This window comes from Metopolophium dirhodum, chromosome 4 (assembly GCF_019925205.1).
Source record: "Metopolophium dirhodum isolate CAU chromosome 4, ASM1992520v1, whole genome shotgun sequence".
NCBI classification, from domain to species: domain Eukaryota; kingdom Metazoa; phylum Arthropoda; class Insecta; order Hemiptera; family Aphididae; genus Metopolophium; species Metopolophium dirhodum.
Genome location: NC_083563.1, coordinates 27,825,779 through 27,845,297, shown reverse-complemented (window position 1 = coordinate 27,845,297; position 19,519 = coordinate 27,825,779). Strand labels below are relative to the sequence as shown.

At 32.3% G+C, this 19,519-nt stretch overlaps 3 protein-coding genes, 1 non-coding gene and 1 pseudogene across 4 annotated transcripts; 3 read left to right on the top strand and 2 right to left on the bottom strand.

The window, feature by feature from the left end:
- Nucleotides 1-1,392: 1,392 nt before the first annotated feature.
- On the bottom strand, nucleotides 1,393-5,360 carry LOC132943754 (uncharacterized). Its single transcript, XM_061012840.1, has 3 exons — nucleotides 5,054-5,360; nucleotides 3,840-4,102; nucleotides 1,393-3,745 (listed from the first exon to the last, which is right to left on the bottom strand). Exons 1-3 carry the CDS (start codon nucleotides 5,083-5,085, stop codon nucleotides 1,932-1,934), a joined length of 2,109 nt encoding a protein of 702 aa, XP_060868823.1. The 5' UTR covers nucleotides 5,086-5,360; the 3' UTR covers nucleotides 1,393-1,931.
- Nucleotides 5,361-7,170: 1,810 nt separating this feature from the next.
- Nucleotides 7,171-7,291, bottom strand: Trnal-caa (transfer RNA leucine (anticodon CAA)). Its single transcript has 2 exons — nucleotides 7,254-7,291; nucleotides 7,171-7,216 (listed from the first exon to the last, which is right to left on the bottom strand). It is a non-coding gene; the product is annotated as a tRNA-Leu (tRNA).
- Nucleotides 7,292-9,923: 2,632 nt separating this feature from the next.
- LOC132942400 (uncharacterized) lies at nucleotides 9,924-10,675 on the top strand. Its single transcript, XM_061010725.1, has 2 exons — nucleotides 9,924-10,076; nucleotides 10,198-10,675. Exons 1-2 carry the CDS (start codon nucleotides 10,020-10,022, stop codon nucleotides 10,489-10,491), a joined length of 351 nt encoding a protein of 116 aa, XP_060866708.1. The 5' UTR covers nucleotides 9,924-10,019; the 3' UTR covers nucleotides 10,492-10,675.
- Nucleotides 10,676-12,323: 1,648 nt separating this feature from the next.
- Nucleotides 12,324-13,422, top strand: LOC132943859 (uncharacterized; annotated as a pseudogene).
- A 752-nt stretch (nucleotides 13,423-14,174) lies between these two features.
- On the top strand, nucleotides 14,175-17,630 carry LOC132942915 (putative carboxypeptidase RC0549). Its single transcript, XM_061011629.1, has 2 exons — nucleotides 14,175-14,333; nucleotides 16,001-17,630. Exon 2 carries the CDS (start codon nucleotides 16,032-16,034, stop codon nucleotides 17,112-17,114), a length of 1,083 nt encoding a protein of 360 aa, XP_060867612.1. The 5' UTR covers nucleotides 14,175-14,333; nucleotides 16,001-16,031; the 3' UTR covers nucleotides 17,115-17,630.
- The last annotated feature ends 1,889 nt before the right edge of the window (nucleotides 17,631-19,519 follow it).

Genomic DNA, 19,519 nt, shown 5'->3' with positions numbered 1-19,519 from the left:
GGATAATAATATAAAATAATCGTACTGATAATACGATAAGAAAGTCTATAAATAGAAAAGAGATTTTTACAATTTTACCTACGTGATAATAATATACTATTATACTATATTATATATATTTTGTATAAACAAGTAAACAACTTATGTTTTGTACAGACCCGTATGGCCGTATAACAGCCACGGGAATTGTGTTTTCCGATTTAGGTACATTATTTAGGTTAATGAGTTAAAGCACGATTTCGTACGCCCTATTTATATTACAATATTTCAGGTCTATACATCATAATTGATAACATACATAACATATACATTATGTTTACTATTTCTATACTTATACATTTTAATTATATTTTTATAGGAACATTCTTGAGTCTGTGTACATTTCAAAAATTATTATTTAATTTAATTTTCATAATGATTATTGTATATATTTTTTTATAATAAAAAAATGTTATGCAGTTTGTCATTTTGAGGAGCCACATTAACCACAGAAAAAAACTGTGGGTCAGCTGACCTCCCAAACCTCCCCTTCCACGTGATCTATATAACCGAATACCGATTAGATAACCGTATAACATGTTTGATTTAATTTGTACATGCAATAGATATTGTAATACGTGACATGCAGAGGCGGAAATCTATTGAAATTTCAAGGGGGGGGGGGGTTTCGAATCCATATATAATTAAAAAGTCATCTGTTTTTTAGGGAGTTGCTAATGGGATATCTGGCGGGCTTAGCCCCCTCCGATTACCACATATAGAGACAGCCGTTTAGTATATTAGTTACCTAAACAATATACCTATCAATCAGTTTATATCTTAAATTACATGAAAATAGCAAATTACTATTTTATAGTGTTGCCGTGTTGGGTTGTTACCTACTTGTTAGGAAGCTGATAAAAGTGTTATTTATTTTTCATAAGGTTATTAGGTTATTATTGATTGGTAATAGTAAATCATAATCAAAACCTATCGCTTACATATTATTGAACACTAATAAGCAAACCAAAACATTTTAAATAAATACTTGCAAAATATACCTATATTGGGTTTATTCAGTAAAACATTATTAATATTTTTTTGTTGAATGTTCCTGAACACTTTTTTAAAAGTTTCAAGTAGGCAGTAACCCATGCATTTTAACTTTTACCAGTTGATAGATAATTAAATACTTTGAAGAAGTTCTTTCTTTAATTTTCCCATTACTCATTAGTTTAACCTAAACAATAACTGACATCCGTAGAATATTTTTGAAAAAATAAAAATGTTATAAGTGCTATGTTAACCAAGTTCCTATTGGAATGGTTTATCACATTTATAAAAATTATCCAACACTATTTTTATTGATTTAAATGTAAATAGGTACTTTGGTTAGAACCAATAGATAAACTTTATAATTTTATACTTGACAAACAAAGTTTTTATAATTTTTTTTTTATAGTCACACACAGGTTATATTGATACATACATTTAGTTTTAAGTATAACATAATTTAAAAAGCAATTTATGTTCATAACACTACAAGTCTTTGATTCATATTTAGATAAATAATGTACTTATAAAGTAGTTTATATAATAATGAGATGAGATGAGATGAGATTACTTAAATAATACATAGTATTTAGTTTAGTTATGCATAATTTGTTATTAAAAAATTGGTACTAAACATAGATATTAAAATCCTAGGTCTACGCTGTCAGAAAACTCAACAAATTATGACTATAATATGGTTTAAACATTATACACAAAATAAATATTGTTATTAGTAGGTAACACATAAAACATTTAAAGACATACATTACAAATGAAAAAGGAACACTTAACATTTTAAAAGCATCTATGAAAAATTAATCAAATCATTTTAATACCATTAATTTGATAAAATCAATGATAAAGCTTAATAAATAATAATACTGAGTAATTCATAGCAATTAATCATCATACCAATTGTCGTCATTTTTTACTTTATTAACACTATTTTCTACTCTACTTAATGACACACTGATTCTTCTAAGAATTTCTTCATCATTGACAAAATCTATATTGCCAAGAATTCGTTTTAATTTTAACAAAATATTAGTTTTCATATCTTCAACATCTAGTTTTTCTTCTTTCAATTGTTCGTCCACATCAACTAGTGACCTTTTGTTGAAGATGCCTAACATATGAACGTGTTCACATATAGTAATTTCTCCTCGACTGCATGAACATTCATAAATATGGGCACAGATATTGTAACATGCTTGACACTTGACTATGCAATCAATGATTTTACAAAACTTTCGAGTAATTGTCACATAACCATTATTTGTACCATCTTCTAGTGTAACTCGCCACTTATTATTAGAGAGGGGGAAAATAAGTTTAGATGGATAACACATTGCGTTTTTGTGGTTGTTGGAAATTTTAATATTGATTTCATCAATTTTTGTTTTTCTATTTTTCTGAATTTCTAAGAGAGCTGTAAAGAAAATGTGCATATTTTTTGACAAATTTGGAGTAAAATGTTTTTTGTTTTCACATAGTACTATCATTTGGTTATAAACAGTGTTAATGTTTATCATTTGATTTAAGTTAAGTGAATCTTTTAAATAACAGAAAGCCCACATATCTGCTCTACTAGCAAACATCTGATCAAAAAATATTCCAAATGGTTTTGTTTCATTGTTCATCTTAAGGTTATTATTAGTATAATTTATAATTTCTTCTTTCATACTTTCATCAGATCCATTAAAAAATGAACATATTTTATCATAAATTTCATGTTGTAAATCTTGTTTTTCAATATCAGTTTGAAGCTTTTCTATTATTTGATTATCAATGTATCTTTGGTTAATAACATGCTTAACTGGTGACATAATTGAGCACCAACTTTCATACAAGTCGTAGTTATCATCAGTAATTAAAGCTTTAGCATAAATAGAGCCCATTTTATTAAAAATGATGTTTAAAAAAAATGATTGATAAATTTTACTATCGTTGCAAATCATGAAACATACTGGTAGCATCACATTAAATTCATCACACACATACAGTACAGTCAAATATAACTGAGCACGAACCATACTCATTTCAGTCACCATGAATATTCCATCAGTTCCAAATTTATTTATCCAATTGTACTGATTTTGAGTCATAAATATTAACATAACATCATTAGGTTCTAAGTGTTCACATGTTACATTATTAGGCTTATAAAACAATATAGGATTATCAGGAGTACGTTGTAATTTCAAAATCCACCTATCTGTGCTCAGATCATTAATTGTCCTTTGTTTTAAATAATCTGGATGCCTAATTCCCAATTTACGTTCAATATTCTTAATATCTTTTCTATTTAACATATGAACACGTCCCAGCGAATCTGATGCCTTGGCACGAGCAGCGTTGATGACAAAGTCTGGATGATCTCCTCGTTGAATTAATTCAGTAATTTCTTCTCGTTCACGTTTGGTCATTCTCATATGTTCAGATGATATGTCATGACCATAGTGTGTAGCACATAATAATATTTCAACAGAGCCATCTTTGTTTTTGACTTCTTTAATAGATGCTGTACATAATCCTTTTACTTTAACTGGAGTACTTCGCTTTCGCACTCCTTTAGACTTACTAGTGAAGTATGTAGACCTATTACAGTAGTAATAAGAAAGTTTTTTTCCATCCTGAAGTGTCTTGCAACCAGTAACACGGACATAACGACTATTATTTTCTTGTTCAAAGTCTTCTTTCCATGTTAGAAATTCTGAAAATGTATTTATTACAAGTTAAATACACAAATCTTAGTCGACAAAACAGATTATAAGTTTATATACATTATTCATAGTATAATGTCTTACCATCTTCTGAAGTGAACTTCAAACTACGTATGTCAAAATCAATACAATGGTCAAATTTTAAATGACTAATAAAGAGCTGTTTATTGTAAAATTTACATTTGCATCCTTTTTCCATACATTGTAAATCAGTGCATTTTCGAGGTCTTTTTGTTATAAACCCTGATACAGTTTTATTTCCATTGTGCATAGAATCAAGATGATTTTTCATACTTGTTTTATTACGAAACACAAATCCACAAAGAGCACATTCCACAGTAGGATACCTAGAAAACATTAAAATAATTATGTAAATTTGTTTATGGTTATGATTATAATATTAATGGCTAATTTTTTTAATGACTCAATAATCATAGTTTCTTATTGTTTAATAGACGTTAATTTAAATTTAGATCTATATACTATATATTATACAAATTATTATTATATTGTACAATGTACAATCGTATCAACGATCTGTACAACGTATCTGTACAACGTATCTGTACAACGTATATCATAAGCAGGCAATAACTTTCAATTGATTGTAGATTTTAATTAAAAAAAATATTCCAATGTTAAATTATCAATAATTAAAACTAAAAATTATGCACCTGATTTGTATTTACTATGAAATGTGATATTAAAGTAAAAGTTAACAATTACCTGTACTTATATATTAAAATTAATCTTTTAAAAAGATATAGGGAACTCAATAAAAAGTTTAACTAATACACATATAAATATTGACTAATTATTGTAAGTAAAATAGGATTATAAACTAATATTTACTTTTAAGTTGACATTTTTCATACTTGAATTTTAAATGTATACAGTATACATGTATTCTAATATTACATTCAAATTGCATGTTAGACATACCAACTCCATATGAATTCAATAAACTTTAAAACTACAACGTTAATCTGACCAAAAAAATGTTTAACGAACCGAAATATTTTAATTCAATTACTTACCTATATATATTGTGTCTAACAAGTCAACTATATTTAACTAGACTCAGGGGCCGACTGGGAATGCGGGGATCACTCGCCTGCCACTCTAGCCAGTCTACCCCTGACTAGACTGTATGTGTCGTAACAAAACTAATCATAACTCATAAAATGGTAACATATTGTGATTACATTTAGCGTTTTGCAGACAAAGTAAAAAAATTAACTGTTTATAATTATAGACATAATAGTTAACTACTTAAGTTTTGTTTTCTGTCAACTTACTTTTTAATGTTTTCATAATCAATGGTCACCATAATGGCAATAACAATGAACAACAATTTTCAATAATTTGAATTTGTTATAATGTTAGCGCTAATCATACACATCAGAACATATGAATCATAGTCATTACTCATTGACTAAAGGACTGATCAATTTTAAATCCTCTATAAAAACCAACCGTGCCATGTAATTATCGAACACACCAAGTACCTATTTTACACTTTGCAGTTTTGCACTCTTTCTCATAAACTTTTGATACGACTATACGAGAAAAAGTAAACATAAACAGACAACAACTTTGTTATCAAATATCAACTTAAAAAATAATAAATAACGACTAGACGGTGATAGCAATAACTGTTATTCTGTGATAGCACAGATCAATAGTGATAGCATCATGAAGACTACAAGAAAACTACTACTCCTATAACTATTGCACCACGATAAAATAATAATAATATAATAATAGATAAATTATAATATAGTAGACGTAATTTTAATATTAAAATATTAAAATATTTATTGATCCTCGCAACCCCCCAATCCTAAAATCCTGGCTACACCACTGAGGCACTGAGTAGGACGTTATATACTAGCTATATACCATATATATAGTATATTATACTAATCTCAGTAACTATAGTAGTACAATGCAGTTATGATTAGGTAACATAGGGGACAGGGGTGGAATCAGTGGCGGATTTAAGGGTTCAAATAAAATTAGCAATCCATTAGAAGGGCCTCGTACAAAATTTATCAATAACATACTTACGAAATATTGTGGTTTTTATTAACCTAATCTTATCTAGCAATGGTAAATAATATATTAATACTGCAGTTTACAACATATTGTAAATTTATTTTTTTTTTTGTGATAAAAATGAAACATATAATTAGGTGGGCCTCCACCTCCGTATACATAATACTAGGAGAAGGACTCCGTCGGCATTTGACGACTAAAGTACTAAACGACCGTTAAATCCGCCACTGGCTAATTTATAAATTATAAACGTTTTAAAACAGTAAAATATTTATAGATATACAATATTAAATTGCCAATTTTAGTACATCAATAATAATTAATATCAAATTTCAAATTTGAATGTATTGTAATGTTATGCGCTGCAATGGCGGATACAAGGGGGGGGACTAAGGGGCGTTCACCCACCCCCTTGGGTTTGGGTGATTTCTGAATCCACTACTGATACACTGCTGACAAATCCGTGTCACATATTGAAACGAGTGATGTATTTTTTTATTTCAGGCATTTTTGCACATTTTTAGTTAGAATACACATATTTACCATTACCTATCTATAGTAGATTATACCTACACTATCGGCATGCAGTAGGTATATTGTTACATTAGTATTTTATATTTAGTTATAATTTTTCAGTATTTTTGGGATGTCTTTAACTTTGTTTTCAATTTTGCATTAATTTATAGACTTATAGCCCGGTTATATGTATTTATAATATAGCCTGTATAGGTCACTTAACTGTCGCATCGGTACCTTCAAACTTTTTACAATTTTAAATTTTGTATGGGATTGATAGGGGTAAAAAGTGTATTTTTTAAAAATACTTAATGTCAATTAAAACAGTTAAAATACAAGTTTTTTTTAGAAGGGTGTAATAAAATAATTTTTAAATATGAACAGAAATCACGCTTGTGCACGTTGTTTTACTCACTTGTTTATGAAATAAACTATACATAAATATTATTTATTGCACTTCGGGTTTGGAATGTTTTGATTTAATCGCGGTAATGATTATATGTAATATTTTATGCTTACAAAGTTTCGACGAACGACGTCAGATGTTTCTTCCGAGTTCCGGGTTACGGAATGGTAGGTTAGGTAAATACTAAATATTACCTGTTTCAATGTCGATGGTTGATCATTTTTTATTTTTTTTTATTATAATTTAAAGTCGATACCTAATAAAATTAGCAATACAATTACCAAAATGTATCTACTCAACTACTGAGTTACTCAAGTACCTATAATGTATAAAAATAATTACATATTAATATATTAGATTAATTTAATTATTATTTAATATTTATTATGACACCAATTAATAAAAAAAAAAAGTTTTTAAAAAATGCAAAAAATTTGTCAGAAGTGGGATTCGAACCCACGCCCTCAGATGAGGACCAGAACGCTCAAATCAAGCCTGCATTACAGGCCAAGGTAAACCTTGAGTCTGGCGCCTTAGACCGCTCGGCCATCCTGACATGTTGTGTAACAGCTAAATTTGAACTATCTGTATGAGCACATCTGTATAGTAATAAGTAATAACTTGTTTATTTTAACTACCTAACATTTATTTGACATTTTCATTCGTGCAATTTTAGTTCGTGTTTATAAAATATATTGTCCGTTTGAGTTTACTATTTACAAAAGTTTACAAAAGTTATTAATTAAACATTTTAGCTTAGTTAGTTATAGGTACGAGGTACCTAATTAGTATTTACCTAAGTGTCAGTGAAGTGGTTGTAATTTTATACTATGGCAATATCTTATCAGACCTCTTGGCTTTGGCAAATAGGACATAAGTGTAGTATTAGGTAATAAACTAATAAATACCTATGTTTGTTCCCAAAGGTGTACTTAAGCAAGTCCAAAGACACACATTCCTCCACCCAGGGTTTTCATCGTATGCAGAATTGCAGTAGCGGCGATCCTATAGTCATAGGCGTAACTAGGGGGGACTTGGCGGCTAAGGCCCCCCAACATAAATTTTAGCCCCCTGTCATAATTTCTAGTCCCGCTAACGGTAGCTACATTTTTAAACTTAAATTTAAAATATTGTTTTATTTTTTTTATTAATATCTTGGAAAAATATTTATTTTTTTTGGTTATCAAATTATATAGTTGTATGTGTAAGACGTATCATAAGTTTAATTCAACAGTTCAAATTTTTCCGAAAACACATTTTCTTTCCGCTATGTGGTGGATAGCTAAGCCACTACACGCTAAACACCGAATTGAATTTATTACTATTTTAAATACATTACGAGCTTCTTCTAGTTCATTAGTAAATAAATAACAGGACGAGCATTTTCACGTTGAAAAAACTATTAATTAAATATAGTTGAGTTTTAGTCATGGCAGCGTAAATTATAGTTGCCCCCCCCCCCCCATTGCCCCCATTGTTCCGGCACCCATGTGGGTGGGTGGGTGGGTGGGTGGATGGTTGGGTGTTGGGTGATTATTTATTATACTATATTACTTTGACTAATTAGTAATTAGTGTAACATAATTAAAAACAAAACAATACTAAATATAAGTTTTGAAATAAATCATTTTTGGAAGAAGACGTATAGTATAATGTTATTTATATTTACTAGTAAATTATAATCAAAATACCTACAGTATGACGTGTGGAATCTTGCTATTTTATATTCGGAGCAAATCGATCTTAAATTTGACAAATAGATTTTGTTTTTTTTTGTGACTCAAAAACGATTGACCTTCGATCCTTTAAATTTATCCCAAATGTTAATATTAGTATTTCCTTTACTTAATAACATTTTGACACTTTTAAAACTTTAAGGGTTAAGCCATTAAACATCATATTTTTCAATAAATAATTTTTTGCTCGATTAAAAAGCTTGAAATTGTGATGACAAATTCTTTATAAGTTCTTTAAAGTGTAATTGAAAAACAATTGAGCTTAAATCAAAACTAAATTTTTATTCGTTTGAGAATTCGTCTAAATCACGTAAATGTGCAAATTATTTTTCAGTTAAGAAACAAACGAAAGGAACATAAACATTGTTTTAAAAACTGTCACCAACATATTATATCTAAGAACCAAAAAAAGTAACATTTACCAATTTTTTTATCCTATCAATCATCAACGTAGTAGGTATTGATCTCATTTAAATAAAAAGTGAATCGCTGTTTGAGGCGTCAAAATAAGCTCCTTATTTTATAAAATCTAAGTAACATAAACGTCGTTTAAAAAACTGTTTTCAATTTCTTTCCTAGTTAGGAAAAATATTTTTGAAAATTTTTTTTGGCATAATTGTTACTCGCCTGTGCTGTAAATTATCTAGCTTAGTTTTGAAGTTCGCTCGGAAATCCTTCCACCTCAAAATTTACTAAACGTAAAATTTGTATTGAAAAAGCCATCAACAGGTATAGGTATGTCGCCAACACCTGAGTTCGAAAAAAAGTAATATTTTCCAAATAGTTTTCCTATCACGTATAGTTTGCCATTTAAATAAATAGTGTAGCGCAGTCTGAGGTGTAAAAAAAAGCTCCTTCCTTTTTAAAATCTAAGTATATTATGTATACACTACTTTTATATAAGTCCTGTGAGTGCACAACAATATACTTGGTATACTATCATAGTACTATATCTGTCTGTTATATACTTGGTATACAGTATATTATCTCTAGTTATTTACTTTGTTTATAAAGTGACTGCACAAAATAACTGACTGCAAAACAACGAGAACGTCGACCAGAATAATTTATTATTTTTTAATTAGTTGACAAAAACTGTTATATCATTAGCACGTGTACCATACATCACACATTTTATAAATAGCAAACCGTGTAAGGTCGTACTATATATAGATAGATTTGATGATAATACATACAATCGCCAGCATTACCTTCGTATTATCCACTTATGTGTACTGAAAAATAATAATAATACTATATAGTATATATATAGACTGTTCCAAATTTCAAGGCAGAGCTGTGGTATAAAAACCATACGGTAGTACGTAGGTAGGTTAAACGTTAAACCTATATATACAATATAATATGACATATATACATAAAATATCACGTCCTACACCGCTCATCACTCATCAGTGCATCACGTCTCACACTGTGTATTAGGTATATAGGTACTAAGATGGTGTTGGAATAAGGCAGACTTATACAAGTAAATGACTGCGTTCACGGACAGCTGTTGCAGTGGCTTGTAAATTATTATTCGTAAGAATGAACAATACCGTCGGGATCTTGGCGGTTTTATTGGCAGCTTTTTCAGCACTGCAGGTATAACCACCTATATAACCGGTGAATTTAGACGGTTATAGCAAATTATAACTATATAAAATGCACTCCACCTGCATTATGTTACACCATCTAATATAATGTCTTCGTTTTCGTTAGCTAGGTCGAGGCGAACTATCGTCACTTGGACGATTATGACGGTGCTGCGCTGCTTCCGCCGCATCCACGGTGTTCCAGTCAGGAGGATCCTATAGCTGCAGTTGCAGGCGTTGCAGCTGGTCTCTTGGAGCCTTTCACTTCGACTTTCATGCCTCATGGTCACGTTAAAGGCCAGTACAGTCCGATACAGCTGTTGCCTTTTCCCGTTGCGCCGTTGAACATCGCCCGACCGTTTACGCAACTTCAGCAGACCCTGTCTCACCCACCTCTGTTTGGACCTCTCTTTTCACCTTTTTAACAGATTATAGTGCGAAAGAAATACAATTCTGGAAAATACAACAACAATATCAGTTTTATCGTTAGTTCAGATTTCTACAGTTGTGTTTCGCACGAATTGTTTACAATTATTCATACAATACCTACCTATGTACGATTATGTATATCTACATTAAAATAATAATATTTTATTATTATAAGTTTACAATTTCGGCTTAACATTAAAATTTTTGTTTTTTTTGTGTATTTATAAACACAGTGACCATATTTCATGTAGGTTCACTTGCATAACATTTTGAATGATTCGTTGTTATGCAAAACGCCGTCATCTTGTTGGAAATACTTATAAACAATTAAACAAGGGTCATTGTTTTCAATTAAAATCAATAATTCTGCGTGTGCGTTAAGTTTGTTTTGGTTTCTTCGATTTTGATTTTGAATTCAAAATATTAAATAGGTACCTACGCGATACGCGTTCTTACGTTTGAAAATATCGTCGTAGAAAACAGAAATGAACTATTCAGATATAGTAATTATACCCTACAATATTAAATAATATTAGTTTTATAAAATATGGTATTTCTATTGTTTAATAAGACATACATTTATGTATAGAGTATATTATATCATAGATTATATATTATATACAGAATCTTCTACATTAAATTATACAAAATGGTTTAAATGGAGATTATATTAAATGTATATTTTACAATTCCCTAATTATCTCAACTAGTTATATGTTTGTTAATACAAACAGTATTATAAAATAAATTCAATTAACGTTCTATAACATGCATTATTAACTCAAATAGGTACCTACTCAACACAAATATAATATATTTTAATATTATGGTACTATTATAATAATTGAAAATATGTTCCGTTTTGGTTCCATACTTCCATAAATGTTCTCTATCATAAGTCATAACTTATCTAATTGACATTGATATCGATTATCGACAGGAGTACACAATTGTTTTGTTAAGTTGTATTAGAAGAGTATTATAAATACCTAGCTCATGAAAATAAGTAACATTATTATAATAATAAAATTAGTACCTACCTATATAACATAAATATATTTAAATATTATTTTATTAATTGCGATACAGAAAAGATAAACATATTAAATAGACATACATAATATATAGGTAATACTATACATGTCCTAACAAATTCACATCTACATTCTACAAAATAATAAATCAGGCACCGATTATTTAAACATTAATAACAAAATGTAATAATCAATATCATAAAGTATAAATAAAATAATACATAATATTGTATCTATACAGTTTTTCAAAATTTTGAATAATTAGCAGTTTTTAGTAGTACTTACATACACTTTAACTTATAAAACTGTATAATAATATTATATTATAAATAGGTATATTATCTTCTAATTACCCATGTATATTGTATATACGTATACATTTAAAAAGTCTGATTTAATTACGATTTGAAATTTTTGTTTGAGGGGAAGTTTATGTACTATATTTTTCTCGTGCTTTTCCGAGGTTCAGTTAGGTCGCGTTTTAAAACTACCTGGAACTGGTGGAATCAATTTACCTATCTTTGCCACAAATAAAAAAAATGTGTGAGGAGGAATCAATGCAATATCATTATTTCATGATATAAAATGTAAATTTAATAATATAATAATACGTTTACGACCGCAGATGAACATGCTGTACACACGTCCGATGCCGGTGGCCGATCACTTTATGGCGCCTTGGGCCTGTGGCGACGAACAAACAGCCGCGGCCAACTTAGGCGAAGTGTGCGAAACGTGCTACACACATTGCGCCGCCGGCAAGACAGAACTGTGGCGGCACACGCGCGACGAGCATGGCGCCGACCCGAGCCTGTCGTGTCAAGTTCCCGGCTGCGGCCGGCGATTTTTCGCTGCGGCCATGTGCGCAGATCATCGTGCGCACCACCGTAACGGCGGCGGCGGTCAGCGCGCCGACCACGACATCGCGGGCCCGAATGATCATCCACCGTTGACGTGCGAACTGTGCGGCCACCTGTCCAATAACCGGTCCAAATACGACAGGCACGTGAGGGCGGCGCACCCCGAAGCTCTAGCCGCCACGTGCGGCGTGTGTCACTCGTACCTGGGCGACGTATCGTCGCTCATCGACCACGTGCAGCGCCGGCACGCCCTCGAGATCTGTCTCGATCTGTCCGCGGCAGAGAAGACTTCGGACAGTGGATCCGATCCGAAGCGGTCGCACCGGCGGAGTATACGGTGCACTGTGTGCGGCAAGCAATACGGCAACAACCGCAACATGTATATCCACATGCGGGTGCACGGCGTCGCCGATGACGTTTTCCCGGCCCACCCGCAGCCACAGTGGTCCGGTGCACCCACAGCTGTGTGCAGTAGTCCGGTGCACCCACAGTCACAGTGGTCCGGTTCACCCACAGCTGTGTGCAGTAGTCCGGTGCACCCACAGTCGCAGTGGTCCGGTTCACCCACAGCTGTGTGCAGTGGTCCGGTGCACCCACAGTCGCAGTGGTCCGGTTCACCCACAGCTGTGTGCAGTAGTCCGGTGCACCCACAGCTATGCAGTATTCCGGTGAATCCGTAGCTGAAGTAGTCTGTTACGATAGTATCGTCGTTATCAGTTATTGTTGGTGCAAAAGCAGTTCACAATCGATTCGCTTGATACATATTATAATATTAGATATTATGTCTCAACGGATATTCTATACATATGAATACTATTATTGCCTTTATTATTGTATAATACTTAATATAATGACATGCTTACGCTTACACTTGCACGTTTTGTTTCTGTGCCTGCATTTTTTGATATAGGTATATAATATACTTATTACTTATATTATAAGTTATATGCGGTATACCTTATAACATTACTAGGTACTTCACTACCTATTTCAGTACTTTTGGTACCTACTCATTTTTTTGGTTTGAATAAAATTTTTCGCACGTGTTGTTATACTTTATTGTTTTGAATTTTATTATGCAGGTATACACCCACACAATACGATTATAACTGCGATTGGGTCCAATGACTGACCCAGAACTCGCAATTATTTTCATATCTTTTGCCGACATATTATAATAACAGTATTATTATAATATAATAATTAATTATATAGAACTTTATCGAATATTCGAATGTGTAGGTGAGGTGTGACTGACGAAGCTCTTCTCTGTATATTATATTTATCTTATTAAGAGTCGCAACATTATACGCATTATATTATATTTTTTCAACATTGGTGATAGGTAGGTAATTATAAATTGTTGTTAAATTGATCTATTGTAAACATAAATTGTTTCTTATTTTGTGTTCACCTGGCCTCGCTTTGTAATAATAGTAACAAGTAACAACATACCTATATTTTAAACACTACGCATTGTTGATACACTACTGTAGTACGGTAGTGTATCTACAATATAAGTATAACTGTAAACTGACAACATAACTTTACAGTTTTTACGTATTTTGACCCGCTGCTAAGCGATTACCAATAAATAGTTAGTCTATGGTGGGAAATTGTTACCGACGATAATGGTCCAATCACAGAATATTATTCTGTGGTCCAATGTTCATTTTTTATCTCAGTCGAGGGGAAACACAAGCTCAGATCTCTATATAATAGAATATGTTATATAAAATGTACGCAGAAAATAAGTCACGTGCCTACATTTCAAAACATATGATAAATTATATTTGATAATAATATATTATGTAAATTAACACGAGAAACGAATGAATCGCGACTGTTCATTGTTCAATGTTTATATACCACAACCATACTGCAGCTGCAGTATTTTCCAACATTCGAGTCTTCAATGTATACCATATGTCCATATTATATACCGTAAGTCCGTCAACAAATATAATATATATTATATATCTTACCATAACGGCATTACCCATACTACAGATGTATCGTTTTAAATTATATATTTTGTTCCGAAGTCGATATAATATATTAGGTATATTATTATATATACCTACTAGCTGTCCCACCAGACGTTGCTCGTGCCAAAGGTTTTTTTTATTTATAAAAATATACCTATGCATTATTTCTACTATTTATAATAGTAATATGATACGTAAGCAATTGCAACCCTATAAATAAACAAAAAACATTTATTTCATAGACAAACATCCATTTATATATTATACTTGTCAAAAATATTAATTATTAGACGTTTAAATGGAAGGCCGAATAAATCTCTGTTTTTTTTCAATCATAATTATTAACAAACAAAATATTATTAAGGCACAACTACACGAAGATACGAGTGAAGTCTGAAATTGTCTCACATTATTATATGTATAATAAGTGGTTATAATAAATTACTGTCGTCTACTATTTTAATAATAAACTAATAATGTTATTATTAAATTATATATGAGAAGATTATATTGAAACTGATTTAACATACCTATGCCGTACGGTTAGGTCGTATTTATTATAATATTATCGGTTACTCACTTTTGATTCTTGATAGTTGTTTCAGTCGTTCATTGTATAAAAATATATATATATATATTAAAGATACAATACATTATATTGGAACTTGGATTCTGGTGATATTATATAGTTAGGTAGATACAATACTATTTTTGCGTATATATTTTTAGTAAACCACCAATTTTCGAATAGTAGCGACTAGCGGTACCTAGAGGACAGGTGTCGTAAGCGAACTGCCATATTTTTTTATAATCTGCCTAATCCATTCAAAAACCCAAATATGATTAGATATTAAATATAAAATATGAAATGTGATTTATCGGATACACCATACAATAATTATTATACTCTCATTCTAGTGGATATTTCAAGTATACTTTGTCATGATTAAAGTGATAATACATTATACCTACCCTAATTTTCACTTGATTAAGTTATTGTGTCAGTAATGACTAACCAAAAACCTACATGTTGATAAACATGACTGGATATTAAAATATATGAAATGCGGTTTATCAGATACACCATACAATAAATATTATACTATCATTCATCTCTCATTCATTCTATCTGCAGTTATCCACTGACTATCAGTGCGTGCGTAATGCACGTACATAGTATATACTACTCTTTATTTATTGTATATGTATTTTCAAATAAATTATTTTCAACATAAAAAAATACAGAATAATGAAACAACAATACTTTATGGTGATGGGGGTTTGCATTGGCATTTAACATAAAACGCCTCATTGGTTCAATGGATAAATATTGTTGGTGATGGTGCAAGTTGGAATAAATAATTGAGCGTGTGATCTCTGGTGTGTCTTTGAGCCTCGAGGAACTTTAAAATTGTATAGAGATTAAAAGGTAAGGAGAAGCTATTTTACCACATAACAAACTATGTATAGGAAATAGTTCCTCTGCGATTAACTAGGTAGCAAGAAATTTGAACAAACTATTTGTAATAAGTATGGTTCTCGCTAGTTTTCGGTAGATTACACTTATACGTCACACTATACGTGATACAGTTCTCGATAAATAAAATGATTTCCTTGTTGCAGCATGTAGACGTGACGGTAATAATAATATAATATGACCGGTACAGCAGTCGACATCGGGAACAACAGGTGTAGTGACAGCGACGGGACGACCGTACAGGTACGCGTGATCGCACCGTCGTCCATGGGCAAACCGTCGAACCTAGAGGCGTTCAGGAGGTTCTTGTGGGACGCGGGCATGAAGGCGCGCGTCGATGACTCGATTTACCGGGACGGCGCCGACCTGTTCTACGCGAACACCGACCAGTTCCGGGCGACCGACCTGGAGGACGCGCTGACGGACAGCAGCACGGTAGTGTGGTGCGCGCGCGGCGGCGAAGGCGCGTCCCGTCTGATACCGTACCTGGAGTCGTTGCCGGCAGACCGGAAGCAGAGGATCCGGGACGCCCGGAAAACGCTGGTCGGTTACAGCGACGCGACGGCACTGCACGTGTACTTGCAGACGGTGTACGGGTGGCAGACGGTGCACGGCACAATGTTGGAAATGATCGCTGGTGGCACGGTGGACAGGCGGTCGGTGGACGCACTTGTGGCCCTGGTGACTGGCCGATCGGACCGGGTCCGGTACGAACTGCGGCCGGTCGCCGCCGACGGCCCACGGGACGGGCGGTTGTCGCTGCGGTCCAAGGTAGCCGGTGGCAACTTGACGCTAGTCGAGAACTCGCTGGGCACGTCGTGCGGCTTCCGGGGAGATGGTAAGATAGTGTTTCTGGAGGACGTGCGCGTCCAACCGTACTCGTTGGAACGAAGTCTCGATCACATGAAGTTGGCCGGCGTGTTCGACGGCACCACGGCCGTCGTGTTCGGTTCGTTCAGAGTGGAGGAGCAGTCCACGGGTAGCTGTAACGGCGTACCGTCGTCGGACGACCACCTGATCGCCCTGGTGTTTCAGCGGTTCGCGGCCACCTTACCGTTTCCCGTGTTCCGCGTCGATGGCATTGGTCACAGTTTCGTCAACGACCCGCTGCCGCTAAACACCGAGGCCACAGTGGTGGGACCAACGCGGTTTGACGACGCCACCGGAACATCGACTTACACTCTGACCGTCGACAACGTCTACAATACGGGCGCGCGAAACTGTAGTCGACCACCTGCACCGCTTGACCAAGCAGCTTAGTCTGCAGGTGTAGGCATGAAGCTGTCGCAGTCGTGCGCTGCGTCACAAGGCATGCCATGGCGCCATGACTCGGACCAGCTGAGACTTCGATAAAGGGCCGTACCTAATACTATACCCCGATGGATACATTGGTCCATACTTTTTTTTCAAACAACTTTAATATTGTAAAACTACTCTATACAGATACCTAAATTAAAAATTAAAAAAAAAATGGCCTAAGAAATAAATATTGAAGAATAATTTATATACCTACCTACTATGGTTATCTAGTTCAAAACCCTTGTGCTAAGGGATTAAGATAATTTTTGGCCCGGAGCCAAACAATTTTAGGTGCCAATAAACATAAACAAAATATTGGTTACCCACACACAAATATATCTCAGAAATAAAAAAAAATGTTTACTATAATATTATGTATATTATATATTTGATCATTTAAATACATTCTTATAAAATGTAAGTGTTTGAACAATGGATAGTATAATATATACGTAATAAACTATGAATATTATTGTATGAATGTGTTTATTATTATCTAGGTAATATTCAAAAGTTAACGTACAAATACTTGGTCAACATATTGTTTAACTATTTGACAGGAAGTAGAAGTATACTTAAATAAATACAATTAAGTAACCACTATAGTATTTTTCGTAATTAATAATATATAAACAATATATTGATTAACTATTTAACATTACAATTGATCTTATTTGTCATCATAGGTATTTGTAATATTATAAAATGGCATTTTACTTGGTTTTCATATTATATCACGCCTTTTAAAGATTTAATCATTAGTAAATTTATTTATTTTTTTAACTTAGTTTTTTTTTACACGGAGTTATAACGAAGTGTTTTTGGTGTGTAAGTATAACTGTAAACTGACAAAATAACTTTACAGTTTTTACGTATTTTCAACCACCACACTAAGCGATTTCCAATAAATAGTTACTATAGTGGGAAATTGTTACCGATGATAATGCGGTCCAATGTTCATTTTAATCTCAGTCGACGGGAAGCACAAGCTCAGATCGCTGTATAATAGAATATTAGAATATATTATATGATATGTATGCAGAAAATAAGTCACGTGCCTACATTCCAAAACATATGATAAATTATATTTGATAATAATATAATATATAGAGGGTATCCACATTGGCCCTCCCTCCTCATGCCATTTCATGTTTTGTACCATATAAGCTATCCAATTTACTTATTGTATTGTATATAAATATTACAGATTGTAAATACTCTATTTTTATCGAATAAAAAAAAAAAATAAATATATAATATATTGAGTAAATTAACACGAGAAACGAATGAATCGCGACTGTTCAATATTTATACATATACGATATACCACAACCATATTATACTGCTGCAGCATTTTCCAACATTCAAGTCTTCGATGTATACCATATGTCCATATTATATACCGTAAATCCGTGAACAAATATAACGTATATTATATATCCTACAATTACGGCATTACCCATACTACAGCTGTATCGTTTTAAATTATATATTTTTTTCCGACGTGGCCACGTCAATATAATATAATATTATTATATATTCTATAGCTGTCCCACCAGCCGTTGCCCGTACCAAAGGTTATTTTATTTATATTATATTTATAAAAATATGTTTAGGTATGCAATATTTCTACCACTTATAATAGTACATAATATGATAATGATACGTAACCAATTGCAACCCTATAAATGAACAAAAAACATTTATTTTACACACGAACATCCATTTATATAATACACGCATATATTTATCATAAATATTAATTATTAGACGTTTAAATGGAAGGCCGAATAAATCTCTGTTTTTTTTCAATCATAATTATTAACAAACAAAATATAAGTGGTAATAAGTGGTTATAATAAATTACTGTCGTATACTATAATTATAATAATAAACTAATCATATTATTATTAAATTAAATATGAGACGATTATATTGAAACTCATTCAACATACCTACGCCGTACGATTATTAAGCCTTAAGCGGTAATAGTCCTTAAATATGGTTCTCAAATATTATCGTGCTCAAATAATCGTTCGATTAAATTTGGCAATGTTTAAAAATAAATTAAATATTGAGCGTTTTCAATCGTGTTACCGAAGTGAAAAGTAACGTTCTCAATCTTACCGTTCTCAATAGTATTTTACCACCGTAAGGGATTTACTATATTTTACTAAATTTTTATAATCTACTATCTACCTAACTCAATCAAAAACCCACTTGTCGATAAATATGACTAAATATTAAAATATGAAATGCAATTTATCGGATACACCACACAATAATTATTATACTCTTATTCTAGCGGATATTCCACAAAATTATACCTACTCTCATTTTCACTTGATTAAGTTATTATGTCAATA